The 21,882-nt window shown below is 44.8% G+C and overlaps 1 protein-coding gene across 4 annotated transcripts in view; it reads right to left on the reverse strand.

The window, feature by feature from the left end:
- The window catches only part of nova2 (NOVA alternative splicing regulator 2), a 75,157-nt gene that overhangs the window by 38,919 nt on the left and 14,356 nt on the right, over window positions 1-21,882 (reverse strand). For all 4 annotated transcript variants that reach the window (XM_034605545.1, XM_034605544.1, XM_034605542.1 and 1 more), the window contains one exon: window positions 17,016-17,159. In XM_034605545.1, the coding sequence (XP_034461436.1) occupies window positions 17,016-17,159 (144 nt within the window). The remainder of the gene's footprint in view (window positions 1-17,015; window positions 17,160-21,882) is intronic.

The raw sequence follows: 21,882 nt of genomic DNA on the forward strand, positions 1-21,882 counted from the left end.
AGGTTAGGAAGCAACAAGGCTGAAACATGAGAAGAGAAAGTGGAAATGAACAAAGCTCAGAGGACGACAGGAAAAAGAAACAGACGCCACAACAGAGTCACTGTTAACCTGGCGTCAACCTCGTCAGCCAATCAGGGGGCTCTCACTGTGGAAATCCACCAGTCACATGACCAACACTGACCCCGATTGTAATCACACATCATTGTATGAAACATGTAACACTCACACACTCACACACACACACACACACACACACACACACACACACACACACACACACACACACACACACACACACACACACACACACACAGTAATCAGGCTCAGGGCTTCATAATTAAAATGAGAGTCCAGCCGGTGTGTCAGAGAGACGATACAACAGCTGACGGCTTTGTGGGACCTCAGAAGGGGAGAGGGGGGATTTATCATGGGGGAGGTGATGATGGTGGGTGCATATGTGTTAGAGGGGTGGTGGGGGGGGGGGTGGTGGGGGCTATATGGGGGAGCTTTCACTGGGGGGGGATTAAAAATAATGGAAATGGGGAGGGAAGGGAGACTCGGGGCAGCTGTGGAACCAGCTCCTTTGTGAGGGAGGGGTGTGTGTGTGTGTGTGTGTGTGTGTGTGTGTGTGTGTGTGTGTGTGTGTGTGTGTGTGTGAGAGAGACACAGAGGGGTTAAGGGGTCCCAGAGGGCTACCTTTGTCCCGCTGCCAGAGATTGAGGGTCTGTAAAGATGGAAAGAAAAAAGCAATTTTACAACTGGTTTTCTCTCTCTCTCTCTCTCCCTCTCTCCCTTTTCTCTCTGTCTCTCTCTCTCTCTCTCTCTCTCTCTTCTCTCTCTCTCTCTCTCTCTCTCTCCCTCTTTCTCTCTGTGTCTCTCTCTCTCTCTCTCTCTCTCTCTCTCTCCCTCTCTCTGTGTCTCTCTCCCTTTCTCTCCCTCCCTCTCTTCAAAGAGGCTCTTTGTTTGCTGCACTCACCTTCCTCCTCCTTAAAGGGAATTGCACTTCTACACAAAGCCTGATTCTGCAGTGAAGGAACCTGCTCCTTTAAGAGCACACACGTGCACACACAGACACATCTGTGCCGTCTATGCGAGTGTGTGTGTGTGTGTGTGTGTGTGTGTGTGTGTGTGTGTGTGTGTGTGCATGTGAGAGACGTACTCAGAGACATTAGCAGATTTAGACCTTTTAGATCTGACCCCTTTGTGGGACGTTGTCATGACTACCACCGACGCTAAGTGTCATTGTTGTGGAGGGCCAATCAGAGCGGAGCACATATGTTGTCGCGGTGTGTGTGTGCGTTTGATCAGCGCCGGGTTTGATTTGACTCCAAGTAGTTTACACACAGATTAACATCTAAATGAAAGAAGCACTAAAGTTGTATTCTCCTCTCGCTCATTAACTCCGCAGCTGCCCCGTAAAGAGCGAAGCTTTATGTATATTTTTGTTGCTGTTGCATATTTTTGTGTTTTGCACAGACGGTGCCTCGTCATGACCTGCGAGCTGCTCCTCCAGACAAGCTTTGCTCCGTATTCCGGCGCGTACACAATTTATGATGTTATTAAAAGCTGACACACGAATTACAGCCTCCACTTCCGACCAGCGCTGCTTATTTCAGCGACTCTCAAGGACAGAAGGCGAGAGGAGCTGGACGTCGACCAAGACGGGAAGAAAGACATCGCTCTGTCTCGCTCGCTCTCTTACACCTGCTGGGGAGGAGAGGGAGGAGGAGGAGGAAGAGGAGGAGGAGGGGTTGGGGGTTGGGGGGTGGGGGGGGGGCTCCTCCTCTAGGAGAGCTGTCACTTTGATTCTCATCACCAAGGCAACGGGTGTGCAGTCCCACAATTCTCTGCTTTGTCCGAAGGGGGTGGGTATGTGTGTGTGTGTCTGTGTGTGTGGTAGTTGCTGTGCTGTACCTACAAACCTTCATCTCACACAGACACACACACACATACACACACACACACACACACACACACACACACACACACACACACACACACACACACACACACACACACCAAGGCCTGGCACTATCGTCATGGCAGGTCGTGAAAGCAGCGAATCGCCATGGTGACACAGAGACAAATCTAGCTATGTCTGCTATTTATGGAGGAAAAGAGAACGGAGGCAATTCTCTGCAGCCAAATAAGCTGAAATTGCACTCTGTGTGTGTGTGTGTGTGTGTGTGTGTGTGTGTGTGTGTGTGTGTGTGTGTGTGTGGTTGTGTGTCGTCTCGGCACATGATAAAGATGTTTTATGAGGAGGCCTGAGCAGCGTTGCTTAGCCCAGCTCCTCACAGAGTCACAGACGGCAAGCTTTGTCAGAAGAACTGACAGATACAAGTAGCTGAGTGACAGGAGAGAGAGAGGGAGAGAGGGAGAGAGAGAGAGAGAGAGAGAGAGAGAGAGAGAGAGAGAGAGAGAGAGAGAGAGAGAGAGAGACATCCCTCCGTTAGAGTCCGCTGCCTGAGGTGTTGTTGTTCAGTCGGGGTCAGGGACGATCACGATAAAAAGCTAAATTAGAGTTGTTGTTTGTTGTCGTCTCTCAGTGACACAACTTTCTGACCCTTACACCGTGGTCATCAAAGCTGCTTTTAATTAAGTGCGGTGGCGTCGTTAATCTCGATGGTCGGTCAACAGTCGTCATCAGAGGAGTCGTGGGACAACTTCAGGTCCCCAGCGAACACAAAGTGAATTTGTGAGAAGATGGAGAAACAAAGTTGATAAAGTAAAAAGAGTAGTTTCTTCTTCCCAATTCTCTACTGATTCATAAATATGATGTACTGAGGAATATCCGTTCTGTGCTATAACTAATAGGTAACTAATCTTTACTAGTCTTATTAACTTTGTATTTATTAGTTGGGCCTTTGGTCAGATTTTAAACATTATTTATAGATTTGCTGTGTTTTCTCTTTGCAGAAATTAGACGTGATACAGATTTAAACTGCGATGGTTCAAATTATGACATAATCACATTTAAACAAGCTGAAAATATGTTTTATGTAACGTTGAAAATGAAGAACATGAGATGAGAGGAGAGAGAGCGAGAGGGAGAGAGAGAGAGAGAGAGAGAGGAGAGAGAGAGAGAGAGAGAGAGAGAGAGAGAGAGAGAAAAGTAGTGCAGCTCCTTCAAAGTGGATCAGTCAAGTATTGAGATGTCGCACAAACACAAAAACACACAATCAGTGTAGGACGGTGACTCCGGTCAACTCTGTGTCTCTGAGGTTGATGAAGAAGTTGTTTGTGCCGATCAAACACAGAAATATTAACCAAAGCAAAACATTAATGTTGTGCAGCAGCAGATTCAGAGTTTGAGTGTGTGTCTGTGAGCTCAGATTAGACGACACAGTTACAGATGCGCACACACACACACACACACACACACACACACACAGACACACACACGCACACACACACACACTCCCTCTTCTGAGGCAGATGGGGACACCCTCTGTCCCCCCCCTCCTCCCCCGTCCTCCCCTCCTGCTAGCTTGACCGGGGTCAAAGAGCCTATTGTCATACGGAGCGCCTCGCCCTCACCTATTGTCTGTGACAGTTGGAAACCCTCGGAGCTCATAGAAACCTCTGCACTTTCAGCTGCTCCTCCTCCTCCTCCTCCTCCTCCTCCTCCTTTCTCCTCTTTATTTCACTCTCTCTTTTGCTCAATCCTTCCCCCGCCTCCTCCTCCTCCACCCCCACCTCCACCCCCACCTCCCTGTCTGTGTGTGTGTGCTGACTGGGCTTTCAATCTGTCACACACACACACACTGGCATAACAGCATCCGTGCAGACACACAAACACACACACACAGGCACAAATAGACAAATTTCACCAACAAGACCTTTACTTTGTTAACTGAACCTCTGGGTTATTGGTGAGACTTTTATTTCCACGCTTGCTGCCTGGTTTGAAGCTGCAGCTCTTATTGATGCTGCACTCGTTCAGACAGATGATTAGATTAGATCACATGAATCATTAATGATTCCTGTGGGAAAACCAGGTTGTTACAGACCATAATTCATCAATGAACGTGAGAGAAGTAAGAAGAGATTCAAGAACAGGTAGAAAATCAGTCAAACGAAACGAGGATGATCCACTGAGAAATAAGTTGAGGAAATTAAAGATGCACAGTTTGATTTCCCCCTTAAATTCAATCAAGCTGCAACGATTTCTCATCAAGATCCGTGAATTATTCTCTGAGAAATCCACAAAACTGTTCCACATGTCTCACAATGTGAATAAGTGAAAATTCCTGAATCTGGATTCACACCAAAATGCGGCTCGTTCCCTGACCTGCACCACAACCTTCCACCAAAGAGTTCGTGCAAATCCGTTGAGTGTTTTTTTGCAAAATCCTGCTGAAAAACTAAAAAGATATTTGATAAAATATCAAATGAATAAAGGTTAATACTCTGACCAAGTTAGGCACAGTGGGTTGCTTGTAAACACAACATCCAGGAAACCTTAGACCTGCACCGCTCCTAAATATAAATACTTGATATGAATAATTTTCCTGACTACAATTTATGTAGAGTTTTCAATCTGACAAATATCAAAACTAGTGAAAGAGTTGACATGGAAACAAGGCAGGAGATCTGCCTTCTTGCAGGAGAAGAGTTTTTCCACATTGCAAACAAGTGCATCAGTGCAGGATGTATTAAAGCAGCTTGATGCAGGAGTCCAGCTGCTGGAGGCCTCGGTGGAGCCTGGGAGCGTCGGTGTGATCGCTCACCCAGAGAGACGCAGCCTCAGCTGGGCACGACACTGACCACGGGGCGAGGGAGGCCTTCGCAATGACGCTGCAGTTTGAGAGGCTGCAGGGCGCCGTGATGCAGCGAGCGGCAGGTGGAATCGACCCTTCACACACAGTTAGAGTCTCTCCTCAGCGCTGCACGGGGAGGAAACATCTTTCTGTTTCACTCCTCCTCTGACAGAAGCAGAAACAAGTTGTCAGACAAGAAAACAGACGTCCATATTTTTCTCCTCAGTTTGCCATCGTCCTCTGTCGGGAGGTTTTTTGAGTTTGTTTGTTTCATGGAGCTTTTTGGAGTCAGTTTCCGACATTTTCTTTACTTGCAACAAAAAACAAAACCATAAGCGCAGCTCCCAGTGATTACTCAGTTTATCGTAGCTGTTGATCCGAGCAGCTGCTAAATGCTGGAGATGTGAAATTATTTTTGTTTGTTACGAGGAGACAAAATAAAAAGCAAGTTGAAATCCACAGTTTGTTCTGTCATCAGGAAAATCAATGACTTCCTGTGTTTGTCCGCGAGCGTCAGATCACCGAGGTCCATCTGTGTTTATCTAATATTACAGGATGAGACTTATAGACGAGGAGTCCAAGTGAATCTCATTCATCACAACAAGCTCCGAGCCGGGAGGAGCAACACTGGGATTCATGAAGAGAAACCACAAATAGATAATAGCATTAATATAGTGATTAAATGTGTGTTATATGTTTTTAAATACGACATTTTAAGACTGCAACATTCTGGATTATTGGCAGAAATTCAGTTTGACAGGTACAAACAATTCTGCACCGATTATATGATTTTAACAGTAACAACAGGATATGAGAATGAAAAGTTGTGTATTAGTCCTTTAACAGTCATCAGGTCACTAATCAAGAAGATTGAGGAGTTTCCTTCAACCAGCAGTGATGTCGCGGTGTCTTTCGACCACATGAGGAAACACCACAAGTGAAATACAGATGTTTTCATTGTCTCAGCAACACACAAACACACACAGAATAATCTCCATTAACCACAACTGCATCTGACTGTGTGTGTGTGTGTGTGTGCACATGTGGTGCAGGATTTACTGCTGTTACGGGGACTTGTCGTCCTTACGGGGACAAAAAGCAAGTCCCAATAATGTAAATCATTAATCTTGAGGGTTTAGGAGGTGTTTTATGGTTAAGGTGAAGCAGTAGTTATGATAAAGAGTTTACGTCTCCAGGAAATGAAGGCAAGTCCTCTGAAGTCATGGACACGCCTGTGTGTGTGTGTGTGTGTGTGTGTGTGTGTGTGTGTGCACTTTGGGATTAGAGGCAGTGAAAGCGTTTGAGTGGGTTTATGATCGTCGTATTTCACTGGCACACTGCATTACCCCACCACTTCCCAAGGACACACACACACACACACACACACACACACACACACACACACACACACACACACACACACACACACACACACACACACACACACACATAGGCTGAACGTCAGCTACACATCTGACTATGAACAGTCACTCACACACTTTTAAACAGGCAAGTAAGCAGGAGTTGATTATCTTGCACGCACATGAACACAGAAACACAGAAACACAGAAACACAGAAACACAAACACACAAACACACAAACACACAAACACACACACCCAGTGCAGCATTGATTTGCGGCTGGTCGGCCATATTCCTGCTGTTCTATTTACAGTTGGCCTCGCTGGCACCCTTGACGCCGCCTTATTAAAAGTCTTAACACGAAGGCAGCAGACGTAGAGAGAGGGGGGGGCAGCGAGGTGAAGGAAAACCAATATCGATCAGCAGCTTCTGCTTTACTAATTATCGTTTGTGCAGTTTTGAACGCTGCAGGCCGCCGTAGACGGAGTAACAGGCCGGGGGGGGGGGGGGAAGACGAGAGGCGAGGAGTGAGAAACGCAGGCTGCGTGGAAGCAGGTGGGTGTGTCCTGACGGCCTGTCGCTGCCCTCCATGTGGCAGATGTGGCGCAGAGATTGATTAGCCATGCCTGTCTGCAGGCGGCGGCGGGGGGGGGGGGGGGGGGGGGGGCTGACTGATGTGACCCGAGAGCTGCAGCGGTGGGGAGTCTCTGGGTGATGGAGGAGGAGGGGGGGGGGGGGGAGTCATGACCGCTCGGAGTAAAGCTTTCCATCGGACAACACGAAGTTAGAGACAAACACGGAACCTGCTCTGTGAACAACAACATGTTTATCACGTTCGGATGTTCGTGCTTCACTTTCTGAATCCAAAGAGAAAAACCACCGGGACACGGACATGTCCATTTGTTTGTATTCCACAGATCTGAGTTATTGCCTGTAATATAATGGTGTGTTCATATCTGTCAAATACATTAAACTTGAATGTCCCTCAGTGGAGCCGCACACATCCACCAAATCCAAACAGACTTCGTTACTTCATCGTCTCAGCTGCACATTGGTGGTAGCTCCAGGTTTCAAGCCCCATCTGTTATGAAAACACATTTAAATTCACTTGATCCAGATTTTCATTTGCACCAAATTGCGCTCAAAAAAAAAAATATCAAAAACACAGAGGTCCATGAATTATTCCCTCAGAAATGTTTGAAATGTGGAAAAGGGTCAAAATCTCACAATGTTAATGAAAGTGAAAAAGAAAAATGCCTGCGTCCGCCTCGTTGTCTGAATCTGTGCCAAGACATTTACGAGTCTTTCTCGGCTCAGGTCCCAGCCCTCCGCCAAGGTTCGTGGAAATCTGTTCTTTATTTCTGGAATAATATCAAACGGACGAGTGAAGAGAGAGAACGTGAAGGTTGTTGGTGTGAGTCTGACTGGCGAGCTGGTGGATGGATGGAGCTGTATGTCAGTGTGGTATTAACGCTGCCTGCGTGGAGGGGTCTCATTCTGCATGAGTTCATGTCTGAGAACATCGGCGACCTTGCTGGGGTTCAGGGTTCAGATCCCAGAGGAGCGTCTGAACACGGGAACACCACTCAGAAAGCCACTTCAGAGGGAAGCTTTTAAAAAACTGACCTTTTTCAACCACACGGCTCCTCTGCTCCGCACCGAGCGTCCATTCAGGGGGAAAAGCAACTCGTGGGTCTGAAGGGTTTTCATTCAATAATTCTAAAATCTAGCAGACAATCTATTACTGGATATAAAAAACGTAAAACTTCAAGGACTTGGTGACCGGCTGCGAGTAAACGTCACGTCTGGTTCTGAGTGTTGGAAGCTTTTTCTCAATGACAAATTCACGTTTGCAAAAAACTGAACAGGCTGAAATGTCTCTCACGGTTTCTTTGCTGTGTCAAATAAAAGATTACATGAAGGGAAAACAATAAAAAAACGACTCCCTCATTGCAGCAGATAGCATCAGCACAGGGCGGATTATTTCATATGAAATAAAACCTAATGTTTTTTCTCATGCCACTGATCATTTTTATTGTATAAACGCTGCTCACATCCTCTTTCAGACACCATCTTCACTGCTGCCGCTGTGGAAGCCTGAGAGGGCGATGGAGGTGCTGGAGCTGACCTCTGACCTCTGACCTGTGACTCTCTCTGGGATATGATCGTGTGTCCGGCAGCCTGCACGGCGCTGACTGCTGCTGAGGCTTTACTCCGCGTGTCTGCCTGCTCACGTGCTCACGTCACACACACACTAAACTAATAAACGTGTGGAGTCATCAGACGTTTCGTTTAGACGCACAGAATATTTAAGGATTTGGCCGATTGAATGGAAAAAACACAACATAACTACAAAGCTGTTAAGTGGCCATGAGAGTGTGTTGCACTTATCTTCCTTCCCTCAATTACATTTACACTTTATGGAGGAATTATATTATGTATATATTACATTATATGACTTTTCTTTTGGGCATGAAATTATCAGCGCTGCAGAAATTGGTTGTCGGCTTATCTCACGTGCCGTCATGGTAAAATACTGAATTCAGAATAAACTCTAATTTGTATGAATATGTGTTTTTTCTACCAAGCAACATTTTGTGCAGAATGTGAGAAGGAAACTGATTCTTCTGCTGATTTATCATCCTTACCTTTACTTTTTTAAATCATTTAATTAGTCTTTTATCAGTGAGTTAGTGTTTTTGCAAACTGCTCAATTAATAAAAAGTACAACTAAATAGTAAAACTGTCTGGGTCTGGTTTCACATCTGTGCTATTCGCCTCTGGTGCATACTTCAGTTTTATATCATTTATAAATAATTGAATGTTTCACAATTTTGGGTTATGCAATAAATGTCTGACAAAAACATTGCGTGACCTTGGGATCTAACTTTAAACGATTCTTCACATCATTTAAAAAGAGTAAAAGATGAATCGCTAAGGAAAAATAATCCCATTTTTCAGCTTTCACTTTAACAAGTAGCACTGAAACATACAAAAGCTGCTTTTACTTTAGTGGCAACGCAAACAAATGATGAAAAACAGCTGAAGGAGAGTGAGCGCACGATGAATCAGAAAAGTGTTGACAAACTCAACTGGTTTATTACTAAAGTACCGACGGGTTTTTAACTTCCGGCTGCGCTCGGATCAGCCAGAGCAGCTCGGCTCAGACAGACGCTCTAACTGGCGTCAGTTTGCCGTCGTAATTTGACAGATTCAGACGGAAGCGAAGCAGGAATCTCATTTAACGGGAATCATCTCGTATAAGTGATAAAAAAACAGCACAATAACATGTATAATGAATGTGTCGCTTAATGAAGACGGGGGAAACGGCCAACAAACAGGAAATTCATTCCAGTTGCATAACGCATGTGTGTGTGTGAGAGTGTGCGATATGTAATATTGCAGTTTTCCGTCCCTCGGTCTGAGAGCTTAGAGCCGCGTAAGAGGCTTAGAGGACTGAAATCAGTAATGTTGATAAAGGCTGGGGCAGAGTGTGTGTGTGTGTGTGTGTGTGTGTCTGTGTGTGTGTGGGAGTCAGGTGTGTGTTAGTATGTGTTCATGTGGCCTTGTGGGACAGATGTGTGCTGGTTTTGTGTGTGTGTGTGTTTGTGCATGTGTGTGTGTGTGTGTGTGTGTGTGTGTGTGTGGACGGGATATTAAATACTGAAAACCGCAATCATGGCGTGGGATTAAAGACAAAGCTCTAAAATGGTGGCGCACAGTGACAGAGGACAGACAGAGGAGACAGCGTGAGGGACGGACTGGAGGAGAAGAAAAAAAAGAAAATGGCTGACTCAGACATAATAAATCCAGAATTTAAGAAGAGTCAGTTTTCATACAGTAAATGGTCAAAGGTATTTAGACAAGCATTTTTAAAAAGGTAATAATTTAGTGTCCATAAACGTTTGGTGTGTGCCGAATGCACCGTGTGGCAACGAGGTGTTTGTCAACAGGAGTTCATGGAACCTGATGGAGACAATCGTCTTTAGAAGACTGATGACGAGTGTGTGTAGTTTTTCAGCTTGATTGAAATTAAGAGGACGGTTGAGTCGTGGTTATTAGCTCCAGGAGCCTCTTCTCCTGAGGAGCCGGCTCCTCTGCAGTTTGTGAGAACATGCGGTCCTCGTCCTTCAGGACGTCTCGTTAACAATCAGTTTGGATTGGGCTCATTGAAGTGGGTTAAATGTGGTGGTGAAGTCACCTCTGCAGGAATGTGTCCGGCTCCGGGTGGGAGGGCCGCACGGGCACAAATACACACTGATAGCAGCAACTACACCCACACACACAGACACACACACACACACACATGCACACAACTGAAGCATGGGGAGAAAAAGCAAACATTCCTCTGCTCACGATGACCTCATGCTCCTTGGGTTCAGGTCGCGGTGGATTGTGTATCTGGTTGGAGCGACAGATGTACAGTTTGTTTGTGCACATGATTTCACCACAAACACTCTAACTGCTGTTTTGGTAGCTTTTCTTCCCGTGAGGTCAGAGAGTTTTGGTAAAGACGTGAAACAAAGTCGGCTCTGAGTCATCGTAGCTCAGCGAGAACGACACTTTGAAGGCTGGACACGACTGGGATTTTGTTTTCGTGTGAGAAGCTGAATAAAGTTGGACTCTGCTCGAGGATTTTGAGGCTGATTTAATAACATTTTGGATTCTGAGAATCAGAGGAGGAATCTGGTACCAATGTTCAGGTCAGATAATCTGGTAGAGTTCGGATTCATATTTAAGATTTAAAACCCGGGATGATTACGTCAGTATTTCACAAGCAGAACCACGACAGCCGATGAACAAGACAGAGAACAGACCATCGACATTCTCAGGCTCACGTCAGCCACCGAGCGCCTGTTGACAGACATTCAGAATCAACTGGTTTCGCCCATGAGGTCACGTGAGCGACGCCGAGCTCAGCTTTGTTCTGTAGTTGTTGCTGCTCCAGATTTTTCTCCACTGTGTAACCACGTCCTCGGGGCACGGGTCTGTTATTTTCAGGCATCCCACTGAAATGAAATGTTGCCATCTGAGGTTTCAATCCACACGGAGTAACGGATCGAGCACAAACGCCAGCTCCACTGAGAAAATGCTGCCCAATGTGATTTTGTCTCGTAAAAGTCCAGTCAACACTCACATTATCGTGTCAGCGTCTGTCTGGAGGAGACGCTCAGAGAGACACTGAGCCCCGAGGCCGGGAAACTCGACTGGAGCCATAAAACTGCGACAGGACAGATGAGGGGGAAACCTCGACGGCATCGATACTAATTCATTTCCAGCTTTTAGTTTGTCTTTATGACTTCGCCCCCGTGTCCGACCGGAGGTCAATACCTCAGCGGCGAGGAGGAGAAGACGAGGGAAGCAGGTCGATTCTAATTATAAAACAGGTGTCGTAAATGAATATTGCATGTGGGACGGCAGCGGCTGCGTTTGTTCTCGGCACAAACTGATGAAGCCACAGGTTTCGTCTTCACCGGCTGCTCGCTGACGGACTGATCCGCAAATCTACATCCATTCATTTAGGAAATATTAGAAGCAGCAGAGAAATCCAAAGATGTTTTTTCAGTATGTTTCTGCTCTTTGAATGTTGTGAGATTGTTGCCTGCAAATCTACTTCTAGACAAAAAAACTGAGGAATAATTTCACCAGAAAACATTTGAATATGTTTCTGGCTTCAGACTAAAGATTAAAGTGATAAAAAGGACTAACCCACAGATTTACTATGTGTTTTTTAATAAATGTTAAAGTTCATCATGACTCAGTGTTACCTGGGGGGGGGGGGGGGGTGGTGTTCGCTCTCTGAGTGCCCTTCTAGCTTTTATGTCTTATACCTAAATGGAAAAGCTTTTTTATTTGCGCGAGAGAGAAACAAAAGAGAGAGAGAGAGACACAGAAAGAAACACACTTCCTTCATTTGACTAAATTGTGCATTGGTGCAGAAACTAAATTGTTTTTTAACCTTGAAACCAATAAAGCACCTTTTGAATTAAGATCTGAGAGAGAGGGGGGGAGGGAGAGAGACAGAGAGGAGCTATATTTGGAGGTGGCACTGCCTTGCACTGTATGGGTGTGTAATAAATCTGTTGTTCCATAATGGTGACTGGTGGGATGCATAGAGCTCTGTGTGTGTGTGTGTAAGGATGAATAGTGGCCTGTCTCGTCCTACAGTACTGCTGCTCCTTGCTAATTGGTCGCCGGCCTAAGTGCTGCTGCTGCACTATTCTCCAGATAGATGGGATGGAGGGGGAGTCGGAGGGAGGAGGGAGGAGGGAGGAGGGGAGGAAACAGGGGGGAGGAGGTGAAGGAGCAGCACGAGGGAAGAGACGGAGGGAGAAATGATTGATGGATGAGACGGAGCTGGATCGAAGGATGCATGCATAAATAGGGAGGAGGAGGTCAGGGAAGGAGGGAGGAGAGGGATGGAGGGAGAACGGTGTGATGTGAGTGGAGGAATGTAGGAAGAGACGAGGGCAAGACAAGGTCACGTGTGTGCATGTGAATTAATTAAAACCTATAGGAATCTATATCTTCACATTTTTAATCTTGTTTTCACCTCGTTTCCGGTTCTGTTGATATTTATTGTCCCCGCTTGCTCGTTCAACGTCTATTTTTAGCCTCGTGTTGTGTTTTTCTTTTGTGTTTCCATCCTGCATCCGCTCACGTCACATCCACTTTGCTGCTGGACCCGCCGCGTTTCCCCCGGGGGGGACAATTAAAGTTTAAAAAATACCATAGAGATTTATGATTTTACGCCAATTTAGGGGATTTTTAAATGTTTTTTTTTTTTGTTTTTTTTATCTTGACTTCATCTTTCAACAGCTCTAATCTGCAGGATCCAGCTTGAGACTCGGCCAACTTTCTGTTCTGAACACTGCAGCCAAGAAGGATCTGTGCGTTCAGAGCCAGAGGTGCTTTGGGTCGGTTTCAGGTGATGATGTCATCCTGGAGCGTAACCCACGTCTTTTCAAAGCACCTGAGAAGAAATATTACATTTTCCCTTTTCGAACGGTTTCACATCTGGTTCGATTTGACGCTGCTGCTCTCGCTGCTTTTCCAAATTCTCAACATCACTTTAATATGCGTGTTATTTATGCACCCTTCACTATGACTGAATCAACCTGGTGTTATTTTGAAAAGGACCAAAAGTTCACATTTCTGGGAAAACGTGGAAGCTGCGACAGCTTTTACTCTCGCTTTTATTTTTAAATATTTCTCATGAACAATGAGATTAAATTTCCGAAATCTTCAGTGAACTCTGCCAGGTTTTCTTTGACAGCTGGTGTGTGTGTGTGTGTGTGTGTGTGTGTGTGTGTGTGTGTGTGTGTGTGTGTGTGTGTGTGTCTGTGTGGAGGGGGGAGGAGAGGGGAGGAAAGGAGGGCGACTAATGTCTTCCGAGGAGTGAAAGGAGAGGAATGAGACCAAGACACAGCAGTAACTCTCTACTCTGCTCATTAGACAGGCCCTGTTATTCCAAAACACACTCACACACACACACACACACACACACACACACACACACACACACACACAGTGAGACACACACACACACACACACACACACACACAGGCCCTTGCAGCAGGTGGGCCTTTTGATTTGTCACCCAGGAAGAACCGTGTCTCATTTGCATACAGATGCCCCCTTCAGCGCAGAGGAAGGGTACACACACACACACACACACACACACACACACACACACACACACACACACACACTCACACACACACACAGTTCCTTCAGTCCTCCCCTCCAGACTGGGGCCCATACAACCCTCTCTTTCTTTCTCTCGTCCTGCTTCCTCGACTCATTTTCTTCAGCTCTTCGTGTCTTTGCAGCGTTTTTTTGGGGAACAAACCCCAGAAGATTAGAAACCAAGTCTGTGAGCAGATGTGTGTGTTAATATTATTGTGGATTTACATGCATTTCCTCGCACATCTGCATGTGTCTCTGTGTTTATGTGCACATGTTTCACAGGTTACGTCAGTGGTTTTATCATGTACGAGTAAGTTTGCATGATTGTGTATAGGCGCGAGTGTGTGTGTGTGTGTGTGTGTGTGTGTGTGTGTGTGTGTGTGTGTGTGTGTGGGTCTTGGAGGCCTTTGCACCTTGCATCTGTTCGAGCTGGCAGAGATTTCAGGAGTCGTCGTGTGCCGGTGTCAAACAACAGTGGCTTGTTTGCCGAAGCCAACACTGAACTGATGCACACAGTCACAAACTGTTTAAAACACACACACACACACACACACACACACACACACACACACACACAACACACACACACACACTGAATTTCAAATCAAACAAATACTTGGACGAATTTAAAGCTGAGGGAAAACACTGATGAAGTGAAATGAAGCTTTACAGGAAAACTATTCCCGGGTCATTTCCCAAAAAATGCATCAGATTGAATCTCATGTTTCTGTTTCGGCCCAAATCATCAGACGTCTCCTTAAATTCAAAGAAACAGAAACAGATCAGAACTAAATCTGTGAGTGAGTTTTCCTTGTTTTGTTGTCAGAGCAGAAAAACCAATGTTGCACGTACAGGTTAATTTCACAGTTGCAGAAAAGTGAAATACTAAACTTTATGAACCTTAAGGAAAGTTAAGGATTCACGTCTTTGCATTTAAAAAAATAATCTAAACTGTAAAAACACTTTCTTCGTCTCCTTCCACATGAAAGTTTATATTTCGTGCAGCAGCAGCAGCTCTGTGTCCCGTTACCGACAGAAACCGACGCAAACCCTCCAACACGACTTCCAGACTGAAGCTCAGAAAACATGTCTAAGAGCGGAGCGCCGCGTCCGACACGTCTCGAGCGGAGCAGCAGAAACGTCACGCTGTGATTGGCTCGAGGGGCCAGCGATTACATCAGAGACTCAACAGGCGCTGCGACAACACTGGGAAGTTGCTGGGAGTTTAACTGGAGGTGGGATTGTTCAGTGCTTTTGTTTTCAGCGCCGGCTTCTTACAAGAACTCTGGAGAAAAACATGTATCATAGGGAAAAGATGGGAATTGACCACAGCTGGAGGATGTGATGTTGACGTGTGTCAGGATCAGACTACGCTCATGTAAATAAGATTATTCTATTAGCAACTCGCGTAAACATCATAACAGGTCAACAGACACCTCGCTGCTGTATTTCAAGTGATTTTATTCTCAGTTTCGCTGCATGATTTTGCTCGAGTGTGGTAAAAAAACTACTTTAAGCCTTTAATTTAATTTGTTTCCCAACCACGTCCAAGCAAAGCACGAGTAATGATTTTATGGATGTTCTGGCGACTCTAAGCTGGTGGCTGAGGTCACAGGGAGATTGTGGTCTGGGTCGAATGATGAAAAAAGTCGTCTCTACAGGGTTTTTTTACACAAACTGCCGTCGTGCACTAAACCCATGACGAGTGGAAGAGGCCTGAACACAACACGTGGAGCAGGAGGCTGCTGAGCCCAGAGTCCCTGAGCTTCCTCCACAGTTTAGAACCCGACATTGTGTCCTGCAAAAACATATTTAGCAAAGTATCTACAGGTTGTTTGCAGCAGACAGGTTTGTATTTGCAGCACTTTCACACGCGTGCATGCTGCTCTTGGATTTCATCTCTCAAACAAACAACCAGAGCACTGGACACACAGCAGGACACACACAGACACACACACACACACACAAAGACACACACATACAGACACACACAGCCTCCTCCTCCTCCTCCCTCATCCAGTCACATGTCACATCAGGGCAGAATTAAGAGTTTAGACAAATACAATTTCACCTCTGATGCGGAAATTCTGACCCCCGACTTTGTGAGTGTGTGAGTGTGTGTGCGTGTGTGTGTGCGTCTGCAACATAAACCAAGCCACGGCCCCTCTGTCCCCTGAGGACTCACGAATACACAACACTAAGCATTTAGGAGCATAAACACAAACAAACACACACACACACACACAACATAGACTCAATAAACATATTCCAGAGTATGAAACAGGCAGGTCAGTGGTTCCAAACTCACTTAAACACCAACAGCAGTAAACAACTTCTCACTGCGTCTATACTTTTATTTGTGTGTTTGTGTTTGTGTGTGTGTGTGTGTGTGTGTGTGTGTGTGTGTGTGTGTGTGTGTGTGTGTGTGTGTGTGTGTGTGTGTGTGTGTGTGTGCGTGCGTGCGTGTGTGTGTTTGAACATTATGAAAATTGATGGATGAAGACTGAGATAATGAAATGCTTCCTTAATGGGTCGAAACACTTTGCACTGATCCATCTGTTCATCCCAACACACTCCCTCCATCCTTCATTTCCTGTCTGAGGACGAGTGGATAGAGACAGCTGTTCTGTTTACCTCTCCTTCATCCATCCATCATCCATCCATCATCCATCCTTCATCCATCCATCCTTCATCCATCCATCATCCATCCATCATCCATCCTTCATCCATCCATCATCCATCCATCATCCATCCATCCATCAGGGAAACTTCACCCTTTTCTAACTCAAACTCGTTCTGAATTCATCCTGTATTTATGCACATATTTTATATATAATGGTGAATTTTTCTAATATTTCTATTAGAAATTAAATTTAGCCACATAAATATGTAAGAATTATTTTACATTGTGGACAGTATCTTGTTTAATGTTAAAATTATATTCTTGATTTCTTAGCCATATTTTGTGTTTCTGTGTTTTGGTTTGATTCATGAAAATAACTTTTTTAATATAATGAATTGTAAATTAACAGTGTTGCTGTATCCAAGTGTCTAAGGATGAAGTTTTCCTTTGTTTACATACGCCTCTGCATCATCATCATCATCATCATCATCATCATCATCATCATCAGGCAGCAGCAGCAGCAGCAGCAGCAGCAGCAGCAGCAGCGGGGGGGGAGGAGGAGGAAGTGAAGTCTTACCCGGGTAGAAGTCTTTGGATTTGGACAGTTTGATGGTGGCTCCAGTCTCTTTCTGCAGCTGGACGATGGTCTGGCCTCCCTTCCCGATGATGGAACCCGCCGCATAGCTGGGAATCAAAACCTTCAGGAAGTACTCGCCTTCCTCTGCAGCAGGAAACAGGAAACAGGAAGTCAGAGAGAGAGCTACTGCAGCACAGGTTCTGTTAACCTCAGATATAAGCTGGAGGAGAAACACATTCAGTCCTTTGCCCTCATGCCTGCCCTTTGATTTTATTTACGACACTTTGCATCAAAGGCAAATAAATGGAGTACGAGCCAAAAGGTGCAGAGGCGTCATCTGGCTTGTGCACGGGGAAGTGGAGGCAGAGTGTTTGTCAGTAATCACAGTCTGACAGAACACATCTCCCCCCCTCTCCTCCCTCGCTGCCGACCGTCCCAAACCCGCCCAATCACATCAAACAGTGACTGATATCCATGACAACTAATTATTTCCATAATCTGATGATTTCATGTCGGCGTTATCTCTCCGCTTTCTCCGCACGTCCATTTACGCCCAGCCTCTAAACGCTCTCGCCAGATTGGTCTGATCTAATTTCGGCGTCGGGCCCGAGGAATCTGGTCCTCGTCATCGCCTCGACGCGAGGAGAGCGAGCCGAGGAACACGCTGCTCCTCCGTTCTGCTATTAAAGCCAATCAGATTCAACCGACGCTTGTGGATGTGGCGCCGTGTCAATGCATAACACCACGTGCACACCCTCACACACACACGTGCACACCATCTCACACACACACACACGTGCCCTAAATAACAGGTGCAGACAAGATCACATTGAGTATTTTAAAGCCTCAACTAATTAAACCAAAAGAATCTGCTTGAAGAAGACATCAAGTTTAAATTCAAGACGGAAAAGATTTGTTGTGTTTAAATCATGAATGGAACCAAATATGTTTCATTATGTTTATCTCTAATATCTTTCATAAGAAAAATGCCACTAGTGTCTAAAATCACTCGTTTAAGGTCTTAAAACAATTATAACTCCACAGAACATCTATAATCTCTTTAGTTTTTTGTGAAATTTATATAATTCTATAGAAATAACGTGAAAGAAAAGGCTCCACAGTTCCTAACACGTTGTTCCGTCTCTGCTGCTGATTCTCCGCCTCCCTCCCTCGTATCATCCTTCACGTTTGATAATCCAGGACATGTAACCTCAGGAGGCAGATTAAAATAGGATTATTATTACAGGGGCACAGTCTCTTCCAGAGGGGGGCACCTTGAAACACCAGTGTTCTCTCCGTCTGCTACAGACGAGCAACTGCCGACACGGAACTGTGAACGTGCACGTGAATTAAACTAGTGAAATAACAGAATATCCTGCTGTGGACAGAACGAGTCGAACCAGAGGGAAGATGAGTGATGCACAAATAATTAAAATTAGTTTTATTGAATGACTTTAAATACCAAAAAGCTATTTAAAGTCATTCACTCCCATTACATCCCTATAACACTTGTGTTGCTTCATAACAAGGAGGTGTTTGTGACACGTCGCTATAAATACATTTAGAAAGTGAGCGTGTCTGGGCCCTCAGGTGTTTCCAGTTATTCCGCTCGATCAGACGGTGCAAACATCGGGCGGAGAGACGCTCGGAGTTTGTTCAGGTCTCCACAGGGAGACGGAGGACGTCTGGACACGCCCACAGAGTCCTGAGACCACGTCTGACAAGAGAAAAGTCCTGAGTGGATTCAAAACGTCTGAGGAGAAGTCAGTAGCTTCTAAAGCTCAGTTCAAACATGAGGTGAATTCTGCTATTTGACCAAATTGTTCCTCAACATGCAAATTCTTTCAGATTTAAGTTGTGCAGTAAAATTATAAACCCACGTTGTTTGGCATTTCTTTGTTTGCTAACATTTGTAATTTTATTGAACCACAAACTTTGGCTGCTGAGCTATGTCCGTCTGTTTCTTGGCGTTTTCATATTATTTCAGTAAAATCCAGGTTTCCCAGTTATAATGAGGACTTTCATGTTGATATAAAAATCATGTACAAGTCAGAAACTGGTGATTAGTGGTAACCGAAGTGAGCAGGAGCAGGATCACCAACACTTGGAGCATTTTAATGATCTGTGAAAACATCTGTAAAATAAACTTAGCATTCAAAATCAAAACAAGCTGCAAACCCCGTTTTAATTTGAAGCCACTAAACGAGACGCATCTTTGTCAAATTCTGAAAACCGATCTGAATTTAACTCCTCGTCTTTCGTTGCTAATAAACTTTTGCCCCGTGCGCCGAGATAGCTCAGATTATTCGGTGGAGTTTGAGGAGTGTTTGGTTCTGGGTGGGCTCGGCTCTCATCTCCCAGTGTGCAGCCAAGTCGAAGCACAGGAAACCCGACACCCCCCGGCCCTTCCTCGGCTCAGCCAGTGATGAAATACAAACTGCAGCAGCTCCGGCGTGGACGAGGAGGAGAGAAAAACCCGACCTGCCCTCGGTTTGACCACTTTTTTTATTTGTGGAATAAGATTTAACCTCCTCGTTTAAAAGCGTTAATCTGAATTCGCTGGTTTGCATCAGAGGGAAAAGTGGGATTGTGAATCTGTGTTCAACTAAAGGCTGAAAGTTTGTCTGCTCCTCCGTCCTCTGAAGGTCCAACTGTCCTTCTATGTATTCATCCTTCTGTCTTCTACTCTGCTTGATCTGTCTCTTGGTCTTAGGATGATGGAGGGTGAAGGAAACTCATCTCCTCCACCGAGAAGGTTGTGTTTTCATTGTTGTTTTGTCTGTCTTTCAGCCGGATGACGTTAAAAACTGCGCAACTTTGTGGAGAGAGGAACTTTATTCTGTATTTTCTTTTTAACGTGAGATAGGAACGATTATGAGTGCAGTGAAATTGCAGAAACATTATGTGCAAGGTCTCAAAGAGCAATACGGTGATAACATGGTGGAGGTATGTGCTCTTCAAGTGTCCAGCGAGTGGAACCATCTAATCTGAACTTCCTTATACTGGTTTCCTCCCTTTGGCTTCATTTCAGCTCAACATCAAACTGGAGAAAGTTGGATTTTGGTTGTGATCTCTTGCAGGAGCTTGATGTCAAACTTCAGCTCGTCACCGACCTTTTTTTTTTTATGGTTTCACTCTATTTAAAAAACAATTATTCTCATAAAAACTGTGAATCTATCTTTATATCTTTAATTTAGTGACGCAAACCTCATCTCGAGAACCTCAGGTGAGCTGGATGTTGTTATCGTTGTCACTATTTGCTATTTGGTTTATTTATCAGTCGTTTACAAATAAAAACAACAATGACGTAATGTTTATCGAGTCCTTGCTCCCTCTCACAGAAGCACCTTGTTTGTGAGCTTGAAATCACATCTCGTGGCCGTGGCCTGAAACCGTCTGTCTCCTCCTCACTACCTCTCTCTCCTCTCCCCTCCTTCCCTCCTCATTTCCTTTCCTCTCCCCTCCTTCCCTCTCTGTGCTGCAGTGACCCACTTTAAGTACGGAGCCTTGCACTGACCTGCTTTAGATAGAGGCTAGCTAATTATAACCAGCACGTATTAATAAGGCAGGGGAATTGGTAAATACGACACACACACACAGACATATGCACACACACAAACACAAAAGCTGCACAAAACAGACTCACAAACACCTCCTCCACAAACAGACCATTTTCTACGTCTCATAAACAAGCCTACCCACCTTGGCAACGTGACTCATCACGTACATGAGAGGATGTAATGAGTGACTCACGCTCTTGTATCTGTTGCATGGTAACCCCTTGTATGGGTTTGTTATTTATATATAATCATGAATTTAACCTCCACACTGCAGTCGTAGAATTAAGGTTTGAATCGAGATTCTACAAATTAATTTAACTGCCCGTCCAAAAACAAACTTGAGAACAGAACAGCTGTTCTTTGATTTCACCTCGTTTTCCTGATCAACTATTTCTCATTAAGGACACGCTCTGTGCACGTGGTGCTGAATATCCATAGCATCAGTTTAACATATGACGAAGCCGTTAAAGTATAAACTCAATGCAGATGTTTGAGCTCGACAGGCCTGTGAGATTCCTCAGCCAGCGAGTCAGCAGCTCGTCTGTGTCACTGAACAGAGCTGCAGAGCTGTTTCTCAACAGGGTTATGTAATGCAGAGTGAATTACACTTTGGAAATAAAGCTTTTAGCAGGTTTCAAAACGGCCGTGACTCAATTTTCATAAATATGCACCAACTTTATATATATATATATGAAAAAAGCTGAAAAGCTGCGCTGCACTCGAGCCTCGTCCTCCCACACCGCTCCATCCTGAACGAGTCTGTTTACGCAGGAGTTTTATCAACATTCCTCAGTTTTATCAAAACTATCAGGTCGTTTTTTAAAAGTCTTTCCACACACGAGGCAGGAAAGTTTGAGAAAGTAAAAAGCTTTTGATTGTGTGACTTTAAAGATCCTCTGGAATCTCTGAGATACATTCGTGGCTACTCCCCTCAACTCGGCCTTTAGGAACCGGCTACATGGACGAGAGATGGAAATTAGCCTGTAGAGGTTATTTTTATTATAATATAAACACGAATCGAAACAAATCTAAATAAGGTTCTTAATATGGTTTATTAATATTTGTCAGTCTATAGATTCATGCTCATACCCTGCAAATTATCACAGATGAGAAAATGGCAACAGTTCATAACTCAAACAGAATTAACTGATTCTGTTTTTTAACATTAAAGTTGAATTATGGAGTAAAACCGTGTTGTTAAATTAATTATTTGAGTAATCTTGTTCACTACTTCTGTTTATATCTGTTTATAGTGTGAACTACAAACAGATTTACCGTTTTTTGCGAACGCCAGGTCTCATTGGCCG

Source organism: Hippoglossus hippoglossus, chromosome 13, assembly GCF_009819705.1.
Source record: "Hippoglossus hippoglossus isolate fHipHip1 chromosome 13, fHipHip1.pri, whole genome shotgun sequence".
NCBI lineage: Eukaryota > Metazoa > Chordata > Actinopteri > Pleuronectiformes > Pleuronectidae > Hippoglossus > Hippoglossus hippoglossus.